At 40.7% G+C, this 19861-nt stretch overlaps 2 protein-coding genes across 5 annotated transcripts in view; one reads left to right on the top strand and one right to left on the bottom strand.

The window, feature by feature from the left end:
• The window catches only part of LOC112225654 (trace amine-associated receptor 13c-like), a 122946-nt gene that overhangs the window by 3942 nt on the left and 99143 nt on the right, over positions 1–19861 (bottom strand). For 2 of the 4 annotated variants that reach the window (XM_042306705.1, XM_042306707.1), the window contains exons 8-10: positions 16730–16874; positions 2069–2279; positions 565–668 (exon numbers count right to left, since the gene is read on the bottom strand). In XM_042306705.1, coding sequence (XP_042162639.1) covers positions 565–664 — 100 coding nt within the window. In that variant the 5' untranslated portion in view covers positions 665–668; positions 2069–2279; positions 16730–16874. Of the gene's footprint in view, positions 1–564; positions 669–2068; positions 2280–2385; positions 2664–16729; positions 16875–19861 lie in introns of those variants that run through there. The other 2 variants (XM_042306706.1, XM_024389776.2) reach the window with 2 other exon arrangements.
• LOC112224884 (trace amine-associated receptor 13c-like) lies at positions 12841–14065 on the top strand. Its single transcript, XM_024388493.2, has one exon. It carries the CDS (start codon positions 12907–12909, stop codon positions 13861–13863), a length of 957 nt encoding a protein of 318 aa, XP_024244261.2. The 5' UTR covers positions 12841–12906; the 3' UTR covers positions 13864–14065.

Raw genomic sequence — 19861 nt, 5'->3', positions numbered from 1 at the left:
TATAAAAAGTTTGGGAACAACTGCTCTAGGTCATTTTATAAAAAATATAAAGCATTTATATAAAAATATTTATTTTAGCTCTGTGTTGTGTGCTTATTGTTTAACCATTGATATGTTCTAGGTCATTCTGAGACCTTAAAGGGCAGCTGAACTCAAAAATCAACTTTTCTGGTTGAAAAAGGCCGTTGCTACATCGATATTAGACAGGAACATTGATTCTAGTGTATAAAAGTGTAAATCGCATAATTTTGGTAATATCTCACAAAACATATATATATATATTTCATTTAAGTAACCTGGTATTTTCCTAGATCACTTGTATATTTGACGGTTGAGTTTTGAGTTGAGTCCTGCCCACTAACAGGGGATGGTAACGCCAGAATTGTCATGCATGGAGAAACAGCTGCACAGATTGCGCTCTAACCAATCCTACAATAGAACCAGTGAGACAGAACAGTGAGACAGACCTGCAGCAACTCAGACTTGTTAATAACACACTTGTTAACATGAGACAACACATCACCAATATTATGTTGAAAGAACACTTGGGTTCACTGTTCTTACCATCAAGGCCATGTTTATTGTGAAGACAAACGTCAACCTCCCCTGCCAGGAGTTCATGGAGAAGCTGGCCAAAGACAGAGCAATCCTGAAGAAGATACATTCTTCTGAGAAATATACAGATTATATGGTAGTTACCAATCACATCATCGTCTTATTTCTTTATTATGTTGTTAAGTATTTCACATATACTATTGTCTGTTTTTTTCAGTTTTGCTCATGTTCTCTTCTGCTCTTAGTCTACCCAGACTACCAGGACCACTGAATGGCTGTTCAGATTGGACTGTCTTGTCTTGAATGGCTGTTCAGGAGTTCTGTCTTGTCTGTAGTGTTTCTGTAATATAGTTGTTTTCTCTATCACAGTGGACCTGTTAGACTAAATATATGAAACCGGAATTATCCCCCTTTTTTATTTCATAGATAACAACATTGGATATTTTAATGATATATTGACTGGAAATGTCCCCGGTTTTAATTTCAGAAATCTGGTCACCATCTGGTCAGCCTAGATGTTCAATGTTCCTGCTAGCTGCTAGCTAGCGTCATTGACAAACACAGAGATGGAACTTAGCTAGCAAGCTAGTGATTTTCCACACTGATAAACAGCATATAGCTTGTGTTTTATTTACTACAGTTTGACAGCCTGCTGATGGAGTTGTAGACATGTTCTCAGAAATCAGTCATGAGCACAGCAGCAGCTGACTCAATACTGTCTGCAGTGCACTAACTATAGTTTTCATGCAATTTTTAAAAACTTGAGAAATACTGCACCAAACACCTTAGCTAGACGTAAACTTCCAAATGAATTACAGATTTCTTGATTGATCTTAATTCTGACGATTTTGAGGGTGAAAGGTTGCTACCATTACTCAAGAGGGACAATAAACCGTAACTTGGTCCTCTGTAGCTCAGTTGGTAGAGCATGGCACTTGCAAAACCAGGATAGTGGGTTCAATCCAAATCACTTTGGATAAAAGTGTCTTCTAAATAGCATATGGGTACAATGTATCGAAGTTAAGCCGTCATTTGGCTTTACGTACCACTTACTTATGGAGATATAGCCATGTGAATCCTACCAATTAGAACCGATGAAGATGGTTGGTGGCCATTTTGGAAAACTGGTTAAATCTGCAATGGAACTAGATATATTCATTAAGACCTTTACTTGCTTTCTGCATAGGCTAAATGGTCTCATCACAAAGGCATTTAGTTCAAATGGGTTACATCTCTCTATGCTGGACGTAATGCATTCCTATGGGGTTCTATTAATAGTGATGCGTAAAGGCCACATTTAGTTGAAATGGGTTACATACAGTGCCCTCCGTAATTATTGGGACAGTAAAGCATATTTTATAATTTTGGTTCTATGCTTCTAAAGTTTTTTTTTTTGTTTGTTTATCTGCGTTGTTTGTGACTTATTTTTTAAACTATTTTTGTACATAATGTTGCCGCTACCATCTCTTATGACCGAAAATAACTTCTAGACATCAGGACTGCGATTACTCACCACGGACTAGAAGAATCCTTTTTCTTCTTTCAGGACTCTCACGAGCCCGAGGTGGATGATATGCGGCTCTCTCGGGAACAGGCCCCGACCCCAGTGATCTGCATGAAGAGGAGGCGGAGGAAGAGAGGCCAGAGGGCGGACTGCCTTCTGAGTAGTAGGAGGCGATCGAATAAACTCCCACTCCTCTCAATTCTGCTCGCAAACATGCAACCTTTGGACAATAAAATGGACAAGTGGGAAGATTAAACTACCAACGGGACATTAAAAACTGCAACATTTCATGCTTCATGGAATCGTGGCTGAACGATACAACATACAGCTGGATGGTTATACGATGTATTGGCAGGATAGAACAGCGGCGTCTGGTAAAACAAGGAGTGGCATTCGATGTATTTTTGTGAACAACAGCTGGTGCACAATATCTAAGGAAGTCTCAAGCCATTGCTCGCCTGAGCTAGTTTCTCATGATAAGCTGCAGACCACATTACCTGCTGAGAGAGTTTTCGTCTATATGCTTTTTAACTGTTTACGTACCACCACAGTCAGAGGCTGGCACCAAGATAGCATTGAATGAGCTGAATTCCGCTATAAGCAAACAAGAAAACGCTCACCCAGAGGCGGTGCTCCTAGTAGCCGGGGACTTCAATGCAGGGAAATTGAATCAGTTTTACCTCATTTCTATCAAAATGTTAAATGTGCAACCAGAGTAAAAAGAACTCTGGACCACCTATACTCCACACACAGAGATGCATTCAAAGCTCTCCCTCGCCCTCCATTTGGCAAATATGACCATCATTCTATCCTCCGGATTCCTGCTTACAAGCAACAATTAAAGCAGGAAGCACCAGTGACTAGATCAATAAAAAAGTGGTCAGATGAAGCAGATACTAAGCTGCAGGACTGTTTTGCTAGCACAGACTGGATTATGTTCCGGGATTCCTTCAATGATATTGAGGAGTACATTGCATCTGTCATTGGCTTCATCAATAAATGCATCGATGACGTCATCCCCACAGTGACCGTATGTACATACCCCAACCCAAAACCATGGATTACAGGCAGCATCCGCACTGAGCTCAAGGCTAGAGTTGCCGCTTTCAAGAAGTGGGACTCTAACCCGGAGGCTTATAAGAAATCCCGCTATGCCCACCGACAAACCATCAAACAGGCAAAGTCTCATTACAGGACTAAGATCGAGTCGTACTACACCGGCTCTGATGCTCGTTGGATGTGGCTAGGCCTGCAAACCATTACAGACTACAAATGGAAGCAAAGCAGAGAGCTGCCCAGTGACACGATCCTACCAGACGAGCTAAACTACTTCTATGCTTGCTTTGAGGCAAATAACACTGAAACATGCATGAGAGCACCAGCTGTTCCGGAAGACCCTGTGATCACGCTCTCCGCAGCCGATGTGAGTAAGACCTTTAGACAGGTCAACATTCACAAGGCCGCAGGGCCATGCGCTTACAAACCAGCAAGTGTCTTCACTGACATTTTCAACCTCTCCCTGTAGCCATGAAGTGCTTTGAAAGGCTGGTCATGGCTCACATCAACACCATCATCCCAGAAACCCTAGACCAAGCACCGCCCTCCTTTTGAAGCTTTCAGTCTGTTATTCGAACTCTATCAGCATGACAGAGTGATCTCCAGGCTTGTCCTCGTCAACACTCACACCTGTGTTAACGAGAGAATCACTGACATGATGTCAGCTGGTCCTTGTGTGGCAAGGCTGAAATGCAGTGGAAATGATTTTTGTAAATGTTTTGTAAATGTTAGTTAGTATTTGTGAATGTTAGTAAGGTAGTTGTTCACATGTTTATTAACAAGTGATAACTAGTAAGCTAGTTATTGACACATTTATTACTAAGTGATGAATAACCTATTTATTAATCCAGTATAAATGCTTTATTACCGTGTGTTATTATAAAGTGCTACCAATTAGGGTTACAGTATGAATGTTGTAAACATCTCAAAAAGCAAACTAATGTCTACTTTGAGTAAACAACTTGAAAAGGCCTTTATCAGAGGCCTGCTTCAAGTCATGAAATCAGTGCTGCATTTGTGAAGCAAGCATTTAGCATGTAAGATGTGTCTATATTGATCCTGCATCATATTATATCTGGGTTAATCCTGCATCATATTATATCTGGGTTAATCCTGCATCATATTATATCTGGGTTAATCCTGCATTATATTATATCTGGGTTAATCCTGCATCATATTATATTGTTGTTGATCCTGGATCTTCATATATCAGTGTTGATTCTGGACCGGACATATATCAGTGTTGATCCTGGATCATGCCCCATGAAATCTGAGAGAGTCCATATAAAAAAATACAAGTTCAGTTGTGTATTTATGAAAATGACTTTTTATCTGTCTAACCCTAACCCTAACCCATAGAGGGGGGTGTAGGATTTTGACTTAAATGAGGTTAGGGGAGGTGTACTCTGAACACCTACCTCTTTATGAATATCTTGATTAAATCCCCTAGAGTCTAGTGTAGCACCGGTGCGACAATGTAAGAAACATAATAAAAAAATCCCCATCAAAATCCATCAGTCTAAACTAGATATGTCTGCATGGGCTGCGTTTCAATCCACCGCATCTGCCCATGGCGGTCTTCAACAGCTGCGGTGAAAGGTGGCCGATCTACAGCGGTATTTGACAGACCATGAGACATCCCGAAAATCTTCTCACAAAAAAAGTCTGTAGTGTCCTGACTGTTTGGCCTACAAATTTATAATGACCGCTTTGCTCTACGATCCTCACAAGCCCCAGGGGACTTGTCTGAGGTCGGTACCGTCAATGTGCCAACCGTTTGGGCTACAAACTAATGTGAAAAGGAAAGATTCTCATGAACACCATGGGTTCTCCGTTTTATTCTACTACCCCCAGTTTTGTGACAATGCAAAAAAAAGGGGTTAAATATGTGTAAAAAAAAATCCCTTCCCATTTGCTAGATTTTGTTATGGTACAAGCTTATTCAAAAATGTATTAAATTAATTTTTTTCCTCATCAATCTACACACAATACCTCATAATGACAAAGTGAAAATAAGTTTTCAGAAATTTGCTAAAAAAACTGAATAGCTTATTTACATAAGTTTTCAGACCCTAGGCTATGAGACTCGAAATTGAGCTCAGTTGCATCCTGTTTCTATTGACCATCCTTGAAATGTTTCTACAACTTGATTGGATTCCACATGTGGAAATTCAATTGATTGGACATGATTTAGAAAGGCAAACTTTCTACATAAGGTCCCACAGTTGACAGTGCATGTCAGAGCATATACCAAGCCATGAGGTCAAAGGAATTGTCTGCAGAGCTCAGAGACAGGATTGTGTCAAGGTACCGATCTGGGGAATGGTACCAAAACATTTCTGCAGCATATCCGGTCCCCAAGAACACAGTTGCCTCTATCATGCTGAAATGGAAGAAGTTTGGAACCACCAAGACCTCTTCCTAGAGCAAACTGAGCAATCAGGGGAGAAGGGTCTCTGCCAGGGAGGTGACCAAGAACCCAAAAGTAAGTCTGACAGAGCTCCAGAGTTTCTCTGTGGAGATGGGAGAACCTTCCAAAAGGACAACCATCTCTGCAGCACTTCACCAATCAGGCCTTTATGGTAGAGTGGCTAAACGGAAATCACTCCTCAGAAATCAACCCCCCACCCCATCTGCTAAATGACTGAAATGTCAAATGTGTAGCAGAGGTGAGTCAGACTCATGCTCTCACAATGACGTAGCCCTGCCTGGTACTTCAAAGTCAGGGTCACCCTGGGCCTCGGTCGAAGAGGAACTTTCCTCTTGGACAATTGATTAAGATGTTTATTTTCCACACAGGATGCCGAGATTCTGATCAGGTCACTTTGAATGTTTATGCTCTATTGGGGCCTTATTGGGTCCCTTGAGTAAAGCGTTTGTGTCTCTAACACCTTTAATCTTTAATTGGTGGAATTCCTTAGAGTTTTGGACCTCATTATTCCAGAGTCTTGCATACAGGTGATAACAGGACCCTCTAATGTGAGAAACTTAAAGTCAAACTAATATCATTAAAGAGGTGTTCACTTACAGTATTGTGCCAGTGACATCAGTCACAGAGCCCAGGTTGAGTTTTGCTGATGCAATATGCTCTTTGAGAATCATGAGTGCTAGAGAGATCAAATTACAGTGTACTAGATGTTTGTATGTGCGTGTGTATGCGTTTGGGTGTGTCTGTCTGACTGTGTGTGTGTGTGTCTGACTGTGTGTGTGCGCACGCGCGTGTGTGTTCTTGTTTGACACCTTTAATTGGTAGAGTGATGTAAGTGTCATTATTACAGAGCCTTGCAGGTCAGTGCTAACAGGTCTCTCTGGAATCTGAGACAATAACTAATTAGACAAACAATATGATTGGGTCAGAATACTGCAGGGTGATGTCTGGCAAACATTATGTGTCCCAATGATGTAACTGTCTCTGTTGACTTGAATCATTGTTTCATAATTCAGTTCAGATGGACATTTTTACAAGTCTATGGAATGTTCCTATGAAATGCCATTAGAAAATACACCATAAAGATGTACCGTCTTATCAACTGCCTGACTGTTATTTTCTTATGACATATGCCATGATGTGTCCTGTAGTTTCACAAGGCCATCCTTCTGAATCTTATTTCGTTGTATTGAATATTGGAAGTCTAAAGAACTTCAGTTTCACATCTTGCATTTGAATGGAAGGGCTGGCATCTAACGCTCGCAGTTAGTTTGGTATCTTACGATAGCTAGCTTGATGCTGAACATTTTTCAGAAACACAACCTCAGTTTGGAGCTCCATATAGGCAAAATAGTTGATTGGTTTGATAAGTGGCAACCTGTCACCAGTTCACAGAACCTTTATACAACCTTATGAAAGGGTTCTTTATCGCACCATAAAGGTTTCAATTAGAACCTTACGATCATGGTTCTTTATACCTTGAACTGTCTCTTCTTGAAAAACATGACGAAAAATGTTTTATCATAAATTCCTATTACTAACAAATCAAATAGCAATTTCCAATATAATTTTTTGGGGGAAAAAAACGAACTCTACCAGGCAGTTGAGAAGTCAACAAGGTGAAACCAGCAACACCATTATAGAATGGCAATTTGTGTAGCATTAATACAAGTAACGAGTGGAGGACAGAGGAGCCTCTTAAGTTAGCCAGAAATCTTGCTTGTTTGTAGGTGACCAAATATTTATTTTCCACCATAATTTGCAAATAAATTCATTAAAAATCCTACAATATGATTTTCTGGATTTTTTTCTCATTTTGTCTGTCATAGTTGAAGTGTACCTATAATGAAAATCACAGGCCTCTCTCATATTTAAGTGGGAGAACTTGCACAATTGGTGGCTGACTAAATACTTTTTTGCCCCACTGTATAAGTATATGGATGAGCGATGGTCGAGCGGCATAGGCAAGGTGCAATAGATGGTATAAAATACAGTATATACATGTGATATGAGTAATGTAAGATATATAAAAAACATTATTAAAGTGGCAATATTTAGAGTGGCATTGTTTAAGTGACTAGTGATCCATTTATTAAAGTGGCCAGTGATTGGGTCTCAAATGTAGGCAGCAGCCTTTCTGAGTTAGCGATGGCTTTTTAGCAGTCTAAAGTCTTTGAGTTAGAAGCTGTTTTTCAGTATCTCGGTCCCAGCTTTGATGCACCTGTACTGACCTCACCTTCTGGATGATACAGACACTGGCTCGGGTGGAGGATGTCCTTGATGAATATTTTGGCCTTCCTATGACAACGGTGCTGTAGCTGTCATGCAGGGCAGGTAGTTTGCCCCCGGTGAGGCGTTGTGCAAACCACACCACCCTCTGGAGGGCCATGCGGTTGTGGTCAGTGCAGTTGCCGTAGCATGCTGAGATACAGCCCGACAGGATGCTCTCGATTGTGCATCTGTAAAAGTTTGTCAGGGTTTTGGGTGAAGTCAAATTTCTTCAGCCTCCTGAGTTTGAAGAGACGCTGTTGCGCCTTCTTCTCCACATTGTCTGTGTGGGTGGACCATTTCAGTTTGTCTGTGATGTGTACGCCGAGAAACTTAAAACTTTCCACCTTCTCCACTGCTGTCCCTTCAATGTGGATAGGGGGGTGCTCCCTCTGCTGTTTCCTGAAGTCCATGGTCATCTCCTTTGTTTTGTTTTGTTGACGTTGAGTGAGAGGTTGTTTTCCTGACACCACACGCCGAGTGCCCTAACCTCCACCTTGTAGGCTGTCTCATTGTTGTTGATAATCAAGCCCACTACTGCTGTGTCATCTGCATACTTGATGATTGAGATGGAGGCGTGCATGGCCACGCAGTCGTGGGTGAACATGGAGTACAGGAGGGGGATGAGCACACACCCTTGTTGGGGCCCCACTGTTGAGGGTCAGCAAAGTGGAGATGTTGTTTCCTACCTTCAACACCTGTTGGTGGCCCATCAGAAAGTCCAGGACCCAGTTGCACAGGTTGAGAACCAGGGCCTCCAGCTTGATGATGAGCTTGGAGGGTACTATGTTGTTGAATGCTGAGCTGTAGTCAATGAACAGCATTCTTACATAGGTATTCCTTCTGTCCAGATGGATAGGGCAGTGTAGAGTGCGATGGCGATTGCGTCGTCTGTGGACCTGTTAGGGCGGTATGCAAACTGAAGTGGGTCTAGGGTGGCCGGTAAGGTGAAGGTGATATGATCCTTGACTAGTTTTTCAAACCACTTCATGATGACAGAAGTGAGAGCTACGGTGAGATAATCATTTAGTTCAGTTATCTTATCTAGTCATCAGTTATCTACTTATCTACTTATCAGTTATCTAGTCCCTGGATGGGAGACCAGTTGCTGCTGGAAGTGGTGTTGGAGGGCCAGTAGGAGCCACTCTTTCCTCTGGTCTAAAAAATATCCCAATGCCCCAGGTCAGTGATTGGGGACATTGCCCTGTGTAGGGTGCCGTCTTTCAGATGGGACATTAAACGGGTGTCCTGACTCTCTGCGGTCATTAAAAATCCCATGGTACTTATCGTAAGAGTAGGGGTGTTAACCCCGGTGTCCTGGCTAAATTCACAATCTGGCCATCAAACCATCACGATCACCTAATAATCCCCAGTTTACAATTGGTAGATTCATCCCCCTCCTCTCCCCTGTAACTATTCCCCAGGTCGTTGCTGCAAATGAGAATGTGTTCTCAGTCAACTTACCTGGTAAAATAACAGAAAAATACAGGAACAATGAGTACAGGAACAATGGAAGCCATCTTGAAGCATGTGGGAACTACAGACTGGGATAGGGAACGATTGAATATGTCCGTAAACACATCAGCCAGCTGGTCTGCGCATCCTCACACTTCTTAGTCACATTAAAAAAACATTGGGTCAGAACACAGATTGGTTGTTCTGATGTCTGATGTCAAACATTATTTGTCCCCATGATGTAAATGAGCCAAAGTCTGCCTCAACTTGAAGAAATATGGTTCATAATTCAGTTCACATTCAATTCAGTTCAGTTCATATTTCTATGGAATCCCAATATTCATTTTGATTGAATGTGCTATAAGCGCATACACCATCAAGTTCGCCATCTCATCAACTTCCTTACTGTCAGTTTTCCTACACTAGCCAGCTGACGCGTGGCATGCCGTCTAATTTCCCGAGGTTGTGGATTATGTTCCAAACTGAGCATTGGCATCAGCAAAAACAGTTAGTCTTGCACAGTTATCCTATTTCTCATGTATAATAACCTTTAAGTGACCAAATAATCACCCCTACTATATTTTCCCATTTAAAATGCTCAGAATGGACTTCCTGACGGGCCGCCTCCATGTGGTAAGGGTAGGTAACAACACATCCGCCACACTGATCCTCAACAAGGGGTTCCCTCAGGGGTGCATGCTCAGTCCCCTCCTGTACTCCTGTTCACTCATGACTGCATGGTCAGGCATGACTCCAACACCTTCACTAAGCATACAGATGGCACAACAGTGGTAGGCTTGATCACCGACAACAATGAGACAGTCTATAGGGAGGAGGTCAGAGACCTGGCCGTGTGGTGCCAGGTTGACAACTTCAAGTTCCTTGGTGTCCACATCACCAACAAAAATCATAGTACAAAGACACCAAGACAGTTGTGAAGAGGACACAACAAAGCCTATTACCCTTCAGGAGACTGAAAAGGTTTGGCATGGGTCTTCAGATCCTAAAAAAAAATTCTACAGTTGCACCATCGAGAGCATGGTTGCATCATTGCCTGGTATGGAAACTGCTCGGCCTCGACCTGCAAGGCACTACAGAGGGTAGTGTGTATGGCCCAGTACATCACTGCGGCCAAGCGTCCTGCCATCCAGGACCTCAATACCAGGCAGTGTCAGAGGAAGGCCCTAAAAATTGTCAGACTCCAGCAACCCTAGTCATAGACTGTTCTCTCTGCTACCTTACGGCAAGCGGTACCGGACCGCCAGGTCTGGATCCCAAATATTTCTTAAAAGCTTCTGCCCCCAGGCCATAAGACTGCTGAATAGCTAATCAAATGGCTACCCAGACTATTTGCATTGCCTCCCCGCCTCTTTTACACTGATGCTACTCTCTGTTTATTATCTATGCATAGTCACTTAAATAACTCTACCTACATGTACATATAACCTACATGTACAGTTGAAGTGGGAAGTTTCCATACCTATTAGCCAAATACATTTAAACTCAGTTTTATACAATTCCTGACATTTAATCCTAGTAAAAATTCCCTGTCTTTGGTAAGTTATGATCACCACTTTATTTTAAGAACGTGAAATGTCAGAATAATAGGAGATAATTATTTATTTCATCACATTCCCAGTGGGTCAGAAGTTTACATACACTCAAGTAATATTTGGAGGCATGGCCTTTAACGTTTTAAGTAGCCTTCCACAAGCTTCCCACAAATAGTTGGGTGAATTTTGACCCATTACTCCTGACAGAGCTGGTGTAACGGAGTCAGGATTGTAGGGCCTCCTTCCTCACACTCGCTTTTTCAGACTGCGCACTAATTTTGTATAGGATTGAGGTCAGGGCTTTGTGTTGGCCACTCCAATACCTTGACTTTATTGTCCTTAAGCCATTTTGCCACAACTTTGGAAGTATGCTTGGGGTCATTGTCCATTTGGAAGACCCATTTGCGACCAAGCTTTAACTTCCTGACTGATGTCTTGAGATGTGGCTTCAATATATCAACATAATTTTCCCCTCTTCATGATGCCATCTATTTTGTGAAGTGCACCAGTCCCACCTGCAGCAATGCACCCCTACAACATGATGCTGCCACGCCCATGCTTCACGGTTGGGATGGTGTTCTTCGGCTTGCAAGCATCCCCCTTTTTCCTCTAAACATAACGATGGTCTTTATCGCCAAACAGTTCTATTTTTGTTTCATCAGACCAGAGGACATTTCTCCAAAAAGTACGATCTTTGTCCCCATGTGCGTTTGCAAACCGTAGTCTGGCTTTTTTATGGCGGTTTTGGAGCAGTTTCCTTTTTCCTTGTTGAGCTGCCTTTCAGGTTATGTCGATATTGGACTCGTTTTACTGTGGATATAGATACTTTTGTACCTGTTTCCTCCAGCCTCTCCACAAGGTCCTTTGCTGTTGTTCTGGGATTGATTTGCACTTTTCGCACCAAAGTACGTTCATCTCTAGGAGACAGAACACGTCTCCTTCCTGAGCGGTATGATGGCTGCATGGTCCCATAGTGTTTATACTTGCGTACTATTGTTTGTACAGATGAACGTGGTACCTTCAGGCATTTGGAAATTGCTCCCAAGGATGAACCAGACTTGTGGAGGTCTACAATTTTTTTTTTCGGAGGTCTTGACTGATTTCTTTTGATTTTCCCATGATGTCAAGCACAGAGGCACTGAGTTTGAAGGTAGGCCTTGAAATACATCCACATGTACACCTCCAATTGACTCAAATGATGTCAATTAGCCTATCAGAAGCTTCTAAATCCATGACATAATTTTCTGGAATTTTCCAAGCTGTTTAAAAGCACAGTCAACTTAATGTATGTAAACTTCTGACCCACTGGAATTGTGATAGATTGAATTATAAGTGAAATAATCTGTCTGCAAACTATTTTTGGAAAAAATGACTTGTGTTATGCACAAAGTGTATGTCCTAACCGATTTGCCAAAACTATAGTTTGTTAACAAGAAATTTGTGGAGTGGTTGAAAAACGAGTTTTAATGACTCCAACCTAAGTGTATGTAAACTTATGACTTCAACTTTCCTCGACTAACTGGTGCCCCCGCACATTGATCCGCACATTGATTCTGTTCCTGTACCCCCTGTATATAGCCTGGCTATTGTTATTTTACTGCTGCTCTCTAATTATTTGCTACTTTTATTTATTTGTTTTTTTTTGTTATTTTACATTTTTTACAAAACTTATTTTTTTCATAAAACTGTATTGTTTGTTAACTGCTTGTAAGTAACCATTTCACTGTAAGGTCCACACCTGTTTGGCGCATGTGACAAATAACATTTGATTTGAAAGAAAAATGCACCTTTTCTCTCATCTCTAACTATCAGTAAGGTTGAAGGACAGGCTAGGAGACCACAGCAACATCCAATCCTGTCACACATTACGTCATGCTTTCACAAATGATTTGTTTATCCAACAGTTTTTTTTTTCATTTCTGTGCTCTATTGTGTGTGCAGAGAGACTCCGGGGAGGGGAGTGTCTGTCAGTAACTCAGGGATAAATAGAGAGGCAGAGCTCAGAGTTTGACAGAAGGCTGAACTGACAGGGTCACACACAGGACCAAGAAGGAGCAGGACCTCAGCATTTTTACTTTTTATTACAAATGGAGAAACATGAAGATGTTCAATACTGTTTTCAAGACAGAAACTCTTCTTGCAGAAAGGCTTTGCTATCGACATCTATCTACATAACACTGTACATCTTCTTCTCATTGATTTCAGCAGTAACAGTATTTTTGAACATACTGGTGATCATCTCCATCTCTCACTTCAAGCAGCTCCACACTACAACCAACCTGCTCATCCTCTCTCTGGCTGTGTCAGATCTCCTGGTGGGATTGATTGTGATACCAGCAACGACTGTAGCAATAATGGAATCATGCTGGGGTTTTGGGGAATATTTCTGTGTGTTTGAATTCTACATTGCTTGTTTATGTACTTCTTTATCTCTGGGAAATTTGGTATTGATATCTATTGACCGCTATGTTGCTGTGTGTGATCCCTTATTGTACCACTCTAAAATAACAATAACAAGAATGATGTGTTGTATATCCATTACCTGGTGTTGTTGTATCATGTACCGTGCTGCTATTATAAAAAACGTAGTAAATGTACTGGTACCCAGTAGGTGTTTGAATGAATGTTTTATTGTAGAGGAGTTACATTGGGTTAATATCATTGACCTTGTATTTACAATGGTTGTCCCGTGCTCTGTTATTATAACACTTTATATGAAAATCTTTGTGGTGGCCAGATCACAGGCCAGAAAGATATTTTCAAAAGAGGCTGCCAGAGTGTTTGGTGTTAAAACTGTACAGGCAAATAAGTCTGAGAGGAAAGCAGCAAAAACTCTAGCTATTGTTGTTTTCAACTATCTAATTTGTTGGATTCCATTTTTGTTCATAAATATGTTTTTTTTTTCAAGTGACAATTTATCATTTATCATCGGCTTTCTGCCACTTGTTAATTCCTTAATTAATCCAATAATTTATGCTTTCTTTTATCCATGGTTCAAAGTTACAGCTAAACATATTATAACTCTGAAGTTAAGGCGTTCATAGTTCCTATATTTATATATATATTTTTTAATCTACAAGCATTGGTTGGATATAGCTATGTTAAACAATTTCTCTAATTGCTTCTTTCATGTAACAATACACTGACATTACTTACAGTATCTCAGTATTGTCATTATAGATACATGTGGTTTTGCTACAGAATTATTTGGCTGGATTGGATTGGAATGACTTGGAGAAGGCATTAGAAGGCACAAGCTTGTTTTACAAAAGACATTGTAGTCATTTTGTGTTAAAAATTCCAATACCAAAATCTGTGGTTGTTCCATGTTATTTAATGATACATAGTATGCAAGTATTCTAAAAGTACATTTGGAGGTGCCATATGTTGTTTATCATAGTCCTCTAGTTACTGCATTGGGACACAACGCCTTCAACAAGTGTAGTAAAGGGTGTGGTATATGCTCTATAGACCACGGCTAAGGGTTGTTTTTGTGCACGATGCAACACAGAGTGCCTGGATACAGCCCTTAGCCGTGGTATATTGGCCATATACCACTAACCCCCAAGGTGCCTTATTGTTTTTATAAACCGGTTGCCAACACAGCAAGGAAAGGAAGACACATCTAAATTGAAAATGTTGTTTTTAAGAAATAAATTCATAATAAATACATTCTGCCAGAAAAACTAGTTCAGACAAAAGTTGTGTTGCTAGACTGGTTGCTAAGTAACATAGCTACAGGCTAGCTAACATTAAATGTATGCAAAAACAGAGCATTAGCGCTACTTCTACAGTGACCAACACATGCCAATTATTTATTCATGTTGATCTGAATGTTGCGATTTAATGTGCACGAACGAAAAAATTGCCCCATTTTATTGTTGACTTGCCCAATGATGTCGTTTTGTTTCTTCCACGCTGCTGGAAATGTAGCCATTATTTTAGCTGGGGTAGTTTCTGCTGTGTTGTAGATATAATAGTGCTCCACCACTTTCTCGCTTCCAGAGTTGACCTCTTGTAACTTTGAAGAGAGGTTTTGGATCTGTGTCCTCTGACAGACATTTTTTTTCGTGCCTCTAGACCGGCATCCGACAGATTCTGGATACCTAAAAGAGTCCTAAAATTCAAAACCAAATAGCTAAATGATCCATGGTTGTACATAAAAAAAATGCATATGTTAGTTTATTAACCCCCAAATGCTTAGCCTTTTAGAGGTTTTAAACATACTTGAAGCAGCTCGCTTACAAGCCATGGTGCAAGAAATTGTGTGCCCTATAGGAAATATCAAAATGTGCAGAAATAACCTTAGAAATAGATTTTCATCTGGCGCATTAAATTAGGCCACCTGTGTTAGTGGGCTATATCAGCCAATGGGCTGTAGTTTGAAGAGAGCAGAGTAGGAGAGACAGAGAGGACACTTGCACTTTCTCTTGCGCTATGTTTTGCATATAGCCTACTAAAATTGTCCTACTTCTAGGAGCAGGACAATTTTCAGATGGAGACAAATATGGATGGTGAATATTTATTTCTAGGCAATGTAGTAAACTATAGCTTAGACATACTTAAAAAATACATTTCTTTGGATAGACAACTGCCCCGTACTTCTCTGCACATGCATAGGATATAGCCTACACTTTTTTAATTGATACCGCATGCACACCTGATCTCACACACCCAACTAGGAGAGGAGAGGTATGGCTACTGAACTTGAAGGAGCGAGAATTATTTAAGTGGACACTAGCTAGTAAAAAATTGGCCCTTTGCTAAATTAGCCATGGAAGGAGACTTAATTATCCGTACTGGCCAATGATTATAACAGTGATTTTGATCTAACCATAAATTAATACATTGTGCCCCATGTAATGTAGCTAGATGTAGAATTCTAATGTTATAACTAGCTGGCTTATCGTTTCTTATGAAATATAGTTAAGCTAGCGAGCAAGCATTTTAGCCAGGTAGCCTTGGACAACAAAAACTAAAAGGGTGTACTTTATGCAGTGGGGATTTTAACATGCACATCTTGGTGGGGCTTAACCTATGTTTTGAGATGCATGCCAGCGAAGCCACAACACAACACTAAACAATACGTTAATGGCACTATAACGTTGACAAACGGTGCCCACAAACTGTTGGGGCATAAACCTGTCCAGACAGCGGAGCTTTCCTTCCAGCACCATGGATTGAATCCTTACCATCGCTACACCTGGCTGTCAGAGGAGCCTCAACTGGCAGCAAAAAAAGGTTATTTCAGCCTCAGTGCTTCTACACCTGCATTGCTTGCTGTTTGGGGTTTTAGGCCGGGTTTCTGTACAGCACTTTGAGATATCAGCTGATGTACGAAGGGCTATATAAATACATTTGATTTGATTTGATTTACTTTTTAAAAACCATAGCTGATATGACTGACTTGCTTATATCATATATCATGCTTATATCATAGTACATAGTCCATCGGTAAATAGCCCACCCAATTTACCTACCTCATCCCCATACTGTTTTTATTTATTTACTTTTCTACTCTTTTGCACACCAGTATCTCTACCTGCACATCTGATTATTTATCACTCCAGTGTTAATCTGCTAAATTGTAATTATTCGCCTACCTCCTCATGCCTTTTGCACACCAGTATCTCTACCTGCACATGACCATCTGATCATTTATCACTCCAGTGTTAATCTGCAAAATTGTAATTATTTGCCTACCTCCTCATACCTTTTGCACACAACGCATATAGACTCTTTCTTTTTTTTCCTACTGTGCTATTGACTTGTTTGTTTACTCCATGTGTTGTCTGTCACACTGCTATGCTTTATCTTGGCCAGGTCGTAACTGAAAATGAGAACTTGTTCTCAACTAGCCTACCTGGTTAAATAAAGGTGAATTTATTTATTTAAAAAAATTATACTTACCTCTATGTATAAGCAATTGCAAGCAAACGACCTGTGACGAGACAGGCCTTACTTCAGCACTTTCAAAATGGACACCGATAGAAATTTCCACTTCAAACATGGTTACAGACCAAGTATCCCCTCCTCGTGGAGAAAAGCACATGAGCTAAATATAATACACAAGGAAAGAAAAACAAAGAAATGCATCATTCCAACATTGACTAAAATTATGAATAAGATACTGATGAGATATACTATATAAGCAATATAACAATTGAGATATACAAACTACGGCATGAAGGAACGATGAGCGGATAAGAGGCAAGCTGTAAATTCGATTAAGACATTAATGAGCGAGCTAAGACAAACAATATGCCTATTTGTTCAGCACTTTTGAAATGGACAGCGACAGAATTCAGAATATTGGCCGTTCTTACAGTATTCTCCCTTTATTCAATGGCAGGTTGTGAGCATGTTAAGTAAAATGTCAGTCTAATAGTTGTATTATCTTTATAAAGTTTGTATGAATAATCTAGTTTTGTAATTGGATACTTAAAACATGTAGCACAGTGTTGTGTGCCATTTCTGCCGCCCACGCAACATTGTTGACGAGCACCTTTCTTTTTTTTTACATGACATCAACTGACACAGTATATCCTGTCTCTCTGCTCACACCGTATCAATGAAATTCAGTTAATGAGTGGAATATATATATATATATATATATTTTATTTATTCACCTTTATTTAACCAGGTAGGCTAGTTAAAAAAAAGTTCTGGCCAAGATAAAGCAAAGCAGTTCGACACATACAACCACACAGAGTTACACATGGAATAAACAAACATAAGTCAATAATACAGTAGAAAAATCTATAAATAGCTTGTGCAAATGAGGTAGGATAAGAGAGGTAAAGCAATAAATAGGCCATGGTGGCGAAGTAATTACAATATAGCAATTAAACACTGGAATGGTAGATGTGCAGAAGATGAATTTGCAAGTAGAGATACTGGGGTTCAAAGGAGCAAGATAAATAAATACAGTATGGGGATGAGGTAGTTGGATGGGCAATTTACTATGTACAGGTGCAGTTTTCTGTGAGCTGATCTGACAGCTGGTGCTTAATAGAGCTAGTGAGGGAGGTAAGAGTCTCCAGCTTCAAAGATTTTTGCAGTTCGTTCCAGTCATTGGCAGCAGAGAACTGGAACGAGAGGCGGCCAAAGGAAGAATTGGCTTTGGGGGTGACCAGTCAGATATACATGCTGGAGCACGTGTTGCTATGGGTGCTGCTATGGTGACCAGTGAGCTGAGATAAGGCGGGGCTTTACCTAGCAGAGACTTGTAGATAACCTGTAGCCAGTGGGTTTGGCGACGAGTATGAAGTGAGGGCCAGCCAACGAGAGCGTACAGGTCGCAATGGTGGGTAGTATATGGGGCTTTGGTGACAAAACGGATGGCACTGTGATAGACATGATAGACATGATCCAATTTAATGAGTAGAGTGTTGGAGGCTATTTTGTAAATGACATCGCCAAAGTCAAGGATCGATAAGATGGTCCATTTTACGAGGGTATGTTTGTGAGCATGAGTGAAGGATGCTTTGTTGCGAAATAGGAAGCCGATTCTAGATTTAATTTTGGACTCGAGATGTTTAATGTGAGTCTGGAAGGAGAGTTTACAGTCTAACCAGACACCTAGGTATTTGTAGTTGTTCACATATTCTAAGTCAGAACTGTCCAGAGTAGTGATGTTGGACGGGCAGGCAGGTGCAGGCAGCAATCAGTTGAAGAGCATATATTTAAATTTTTGAGCAGTTGGAGGCACGGAAGGGGAGTTGTATGGCATTGAAGCTCGTCTGGAGGGTTGTTAACACAGTGTCCAAAGAAGGGCAAGAAGTATACAGAATGGTGTCGTCTGCATAGAGGTGGATAAGAGACTCACCAGCAGCAATAGCGACATCATTGATGTATACAGAGAAGACAGTCGGCCTGAAAATTGAACCCTGTGGCACCCCCATAGAGACTGCCAGAGGCCCGGACAACAGGCCCTCTGATTTGATTTGACACACTGAACTCTATAAGAGAAGTAGTTGGTGAACCAGGCGAGGCAATCGTTTGAGAAACCAAGGCTATCGAGTCTGCCGATGAGGATGTGATGATTGACAGAGTCGAAAGCCTTGGTCAGGTCAATGAATACGGCTGCACAGTATTGTTTCTTATCAATGGCGGTTAAGATATTGTTTAGGACCTTGAGCGTGGCTGAGGTGCACCCATGACCAGCTCTGAAACCAGATTGCATAGCAAAGAAGGTGCGGTGGGATTCGAAATGTTCGGTAATCTGTTTGTTGACTTGGCTTTCGAATACCTTAGAAAGGCAGGGTAGGATAGATATAGGTCTGTAGCAGTTTGGGTCAAGAGTGTGTCCTCCTTTGGTCAGAACCGTCCAGAGTGGTGATGCTAGATGGGCAGGTGCGGGCAGCGAACGGTTGAAGAGCATGCATTTCGTTTTATACATAATATTTCTGTATTTAATTTAATTTGCAATATATTTACAAAAATGTCTAAAAACACATTTGCATTATGGGGTGTTGTGTGTAAATGGATGAGAAAAATGTATCAAATATTTGCTACATTTTGAATTCAGGCTGTAACACAATAAAATTAGGAATAAGTGAAGTGGTATGAATATTTTCTGAATACTCTGTATTCAGGGAGTTTCCTGTAATGAAAAGGCTTTGGTATTATTCATTCAGATTTTATGTATTTTACTAGGCAAGTCAGTTAAGAACAAATTCTTATTACAATGACATCCTTACAATGACATCCTAGGAACAGTGGGTTAACTGCCTTGTTCATGGTCAGATGTTTACCTTGTCAGCTCGGGGATTCGATTAAGCAACCTTTCAGTTACAGACCCAATGCTCTAACCACTAGGCTACCTGCCACCCAAAGATGGTTTCTTCTAAGTTTGGAAAAGGCACACTTTTCACCTAACACAGAAAGTTCAGATAGAAATGTAATTTGTAGAACGGACATACTTCTCTTTCATATAGAATGAAGTTATCCCTCTCAGTCACAGATTGTGAATTATACTGCAATCCTATGGCCACTGCACCTACTGAAAGCAATCTCTGCCCAATGGGTACAGATGTCAAT

The sequence above is a fragment of the Oncorhynchus tshawytscha genome, linkage group LG26 (genome assembly GCF_018296145.1).
Source record: "Oncorhynchus tshawytscha isolate Ot180627B linkage group LG26, Otsh_v2.0, whole genome shotgun sequence".
Taxonomy (NCBI): domain Eukaryota; kingdom Metazoa; phylum Chordata; class Actinopteri; order Salmoniformes; family Salmonidae; genus Oncorhynchus; species Oncorhynchus tshawytscha.
This window is presented reverse-complemented; position numbering and strand designations above follow the sequence as displayed.

Excerpts from the sequence above, each read along its gene's own strand:
- LOC112224884 (XM_024388493.2), top strand. The coding sequence starts at position 12,907 with ATGGAGAAACATGAAGATGTTCAATACTGTTTTCAAGACAGAAACTCT.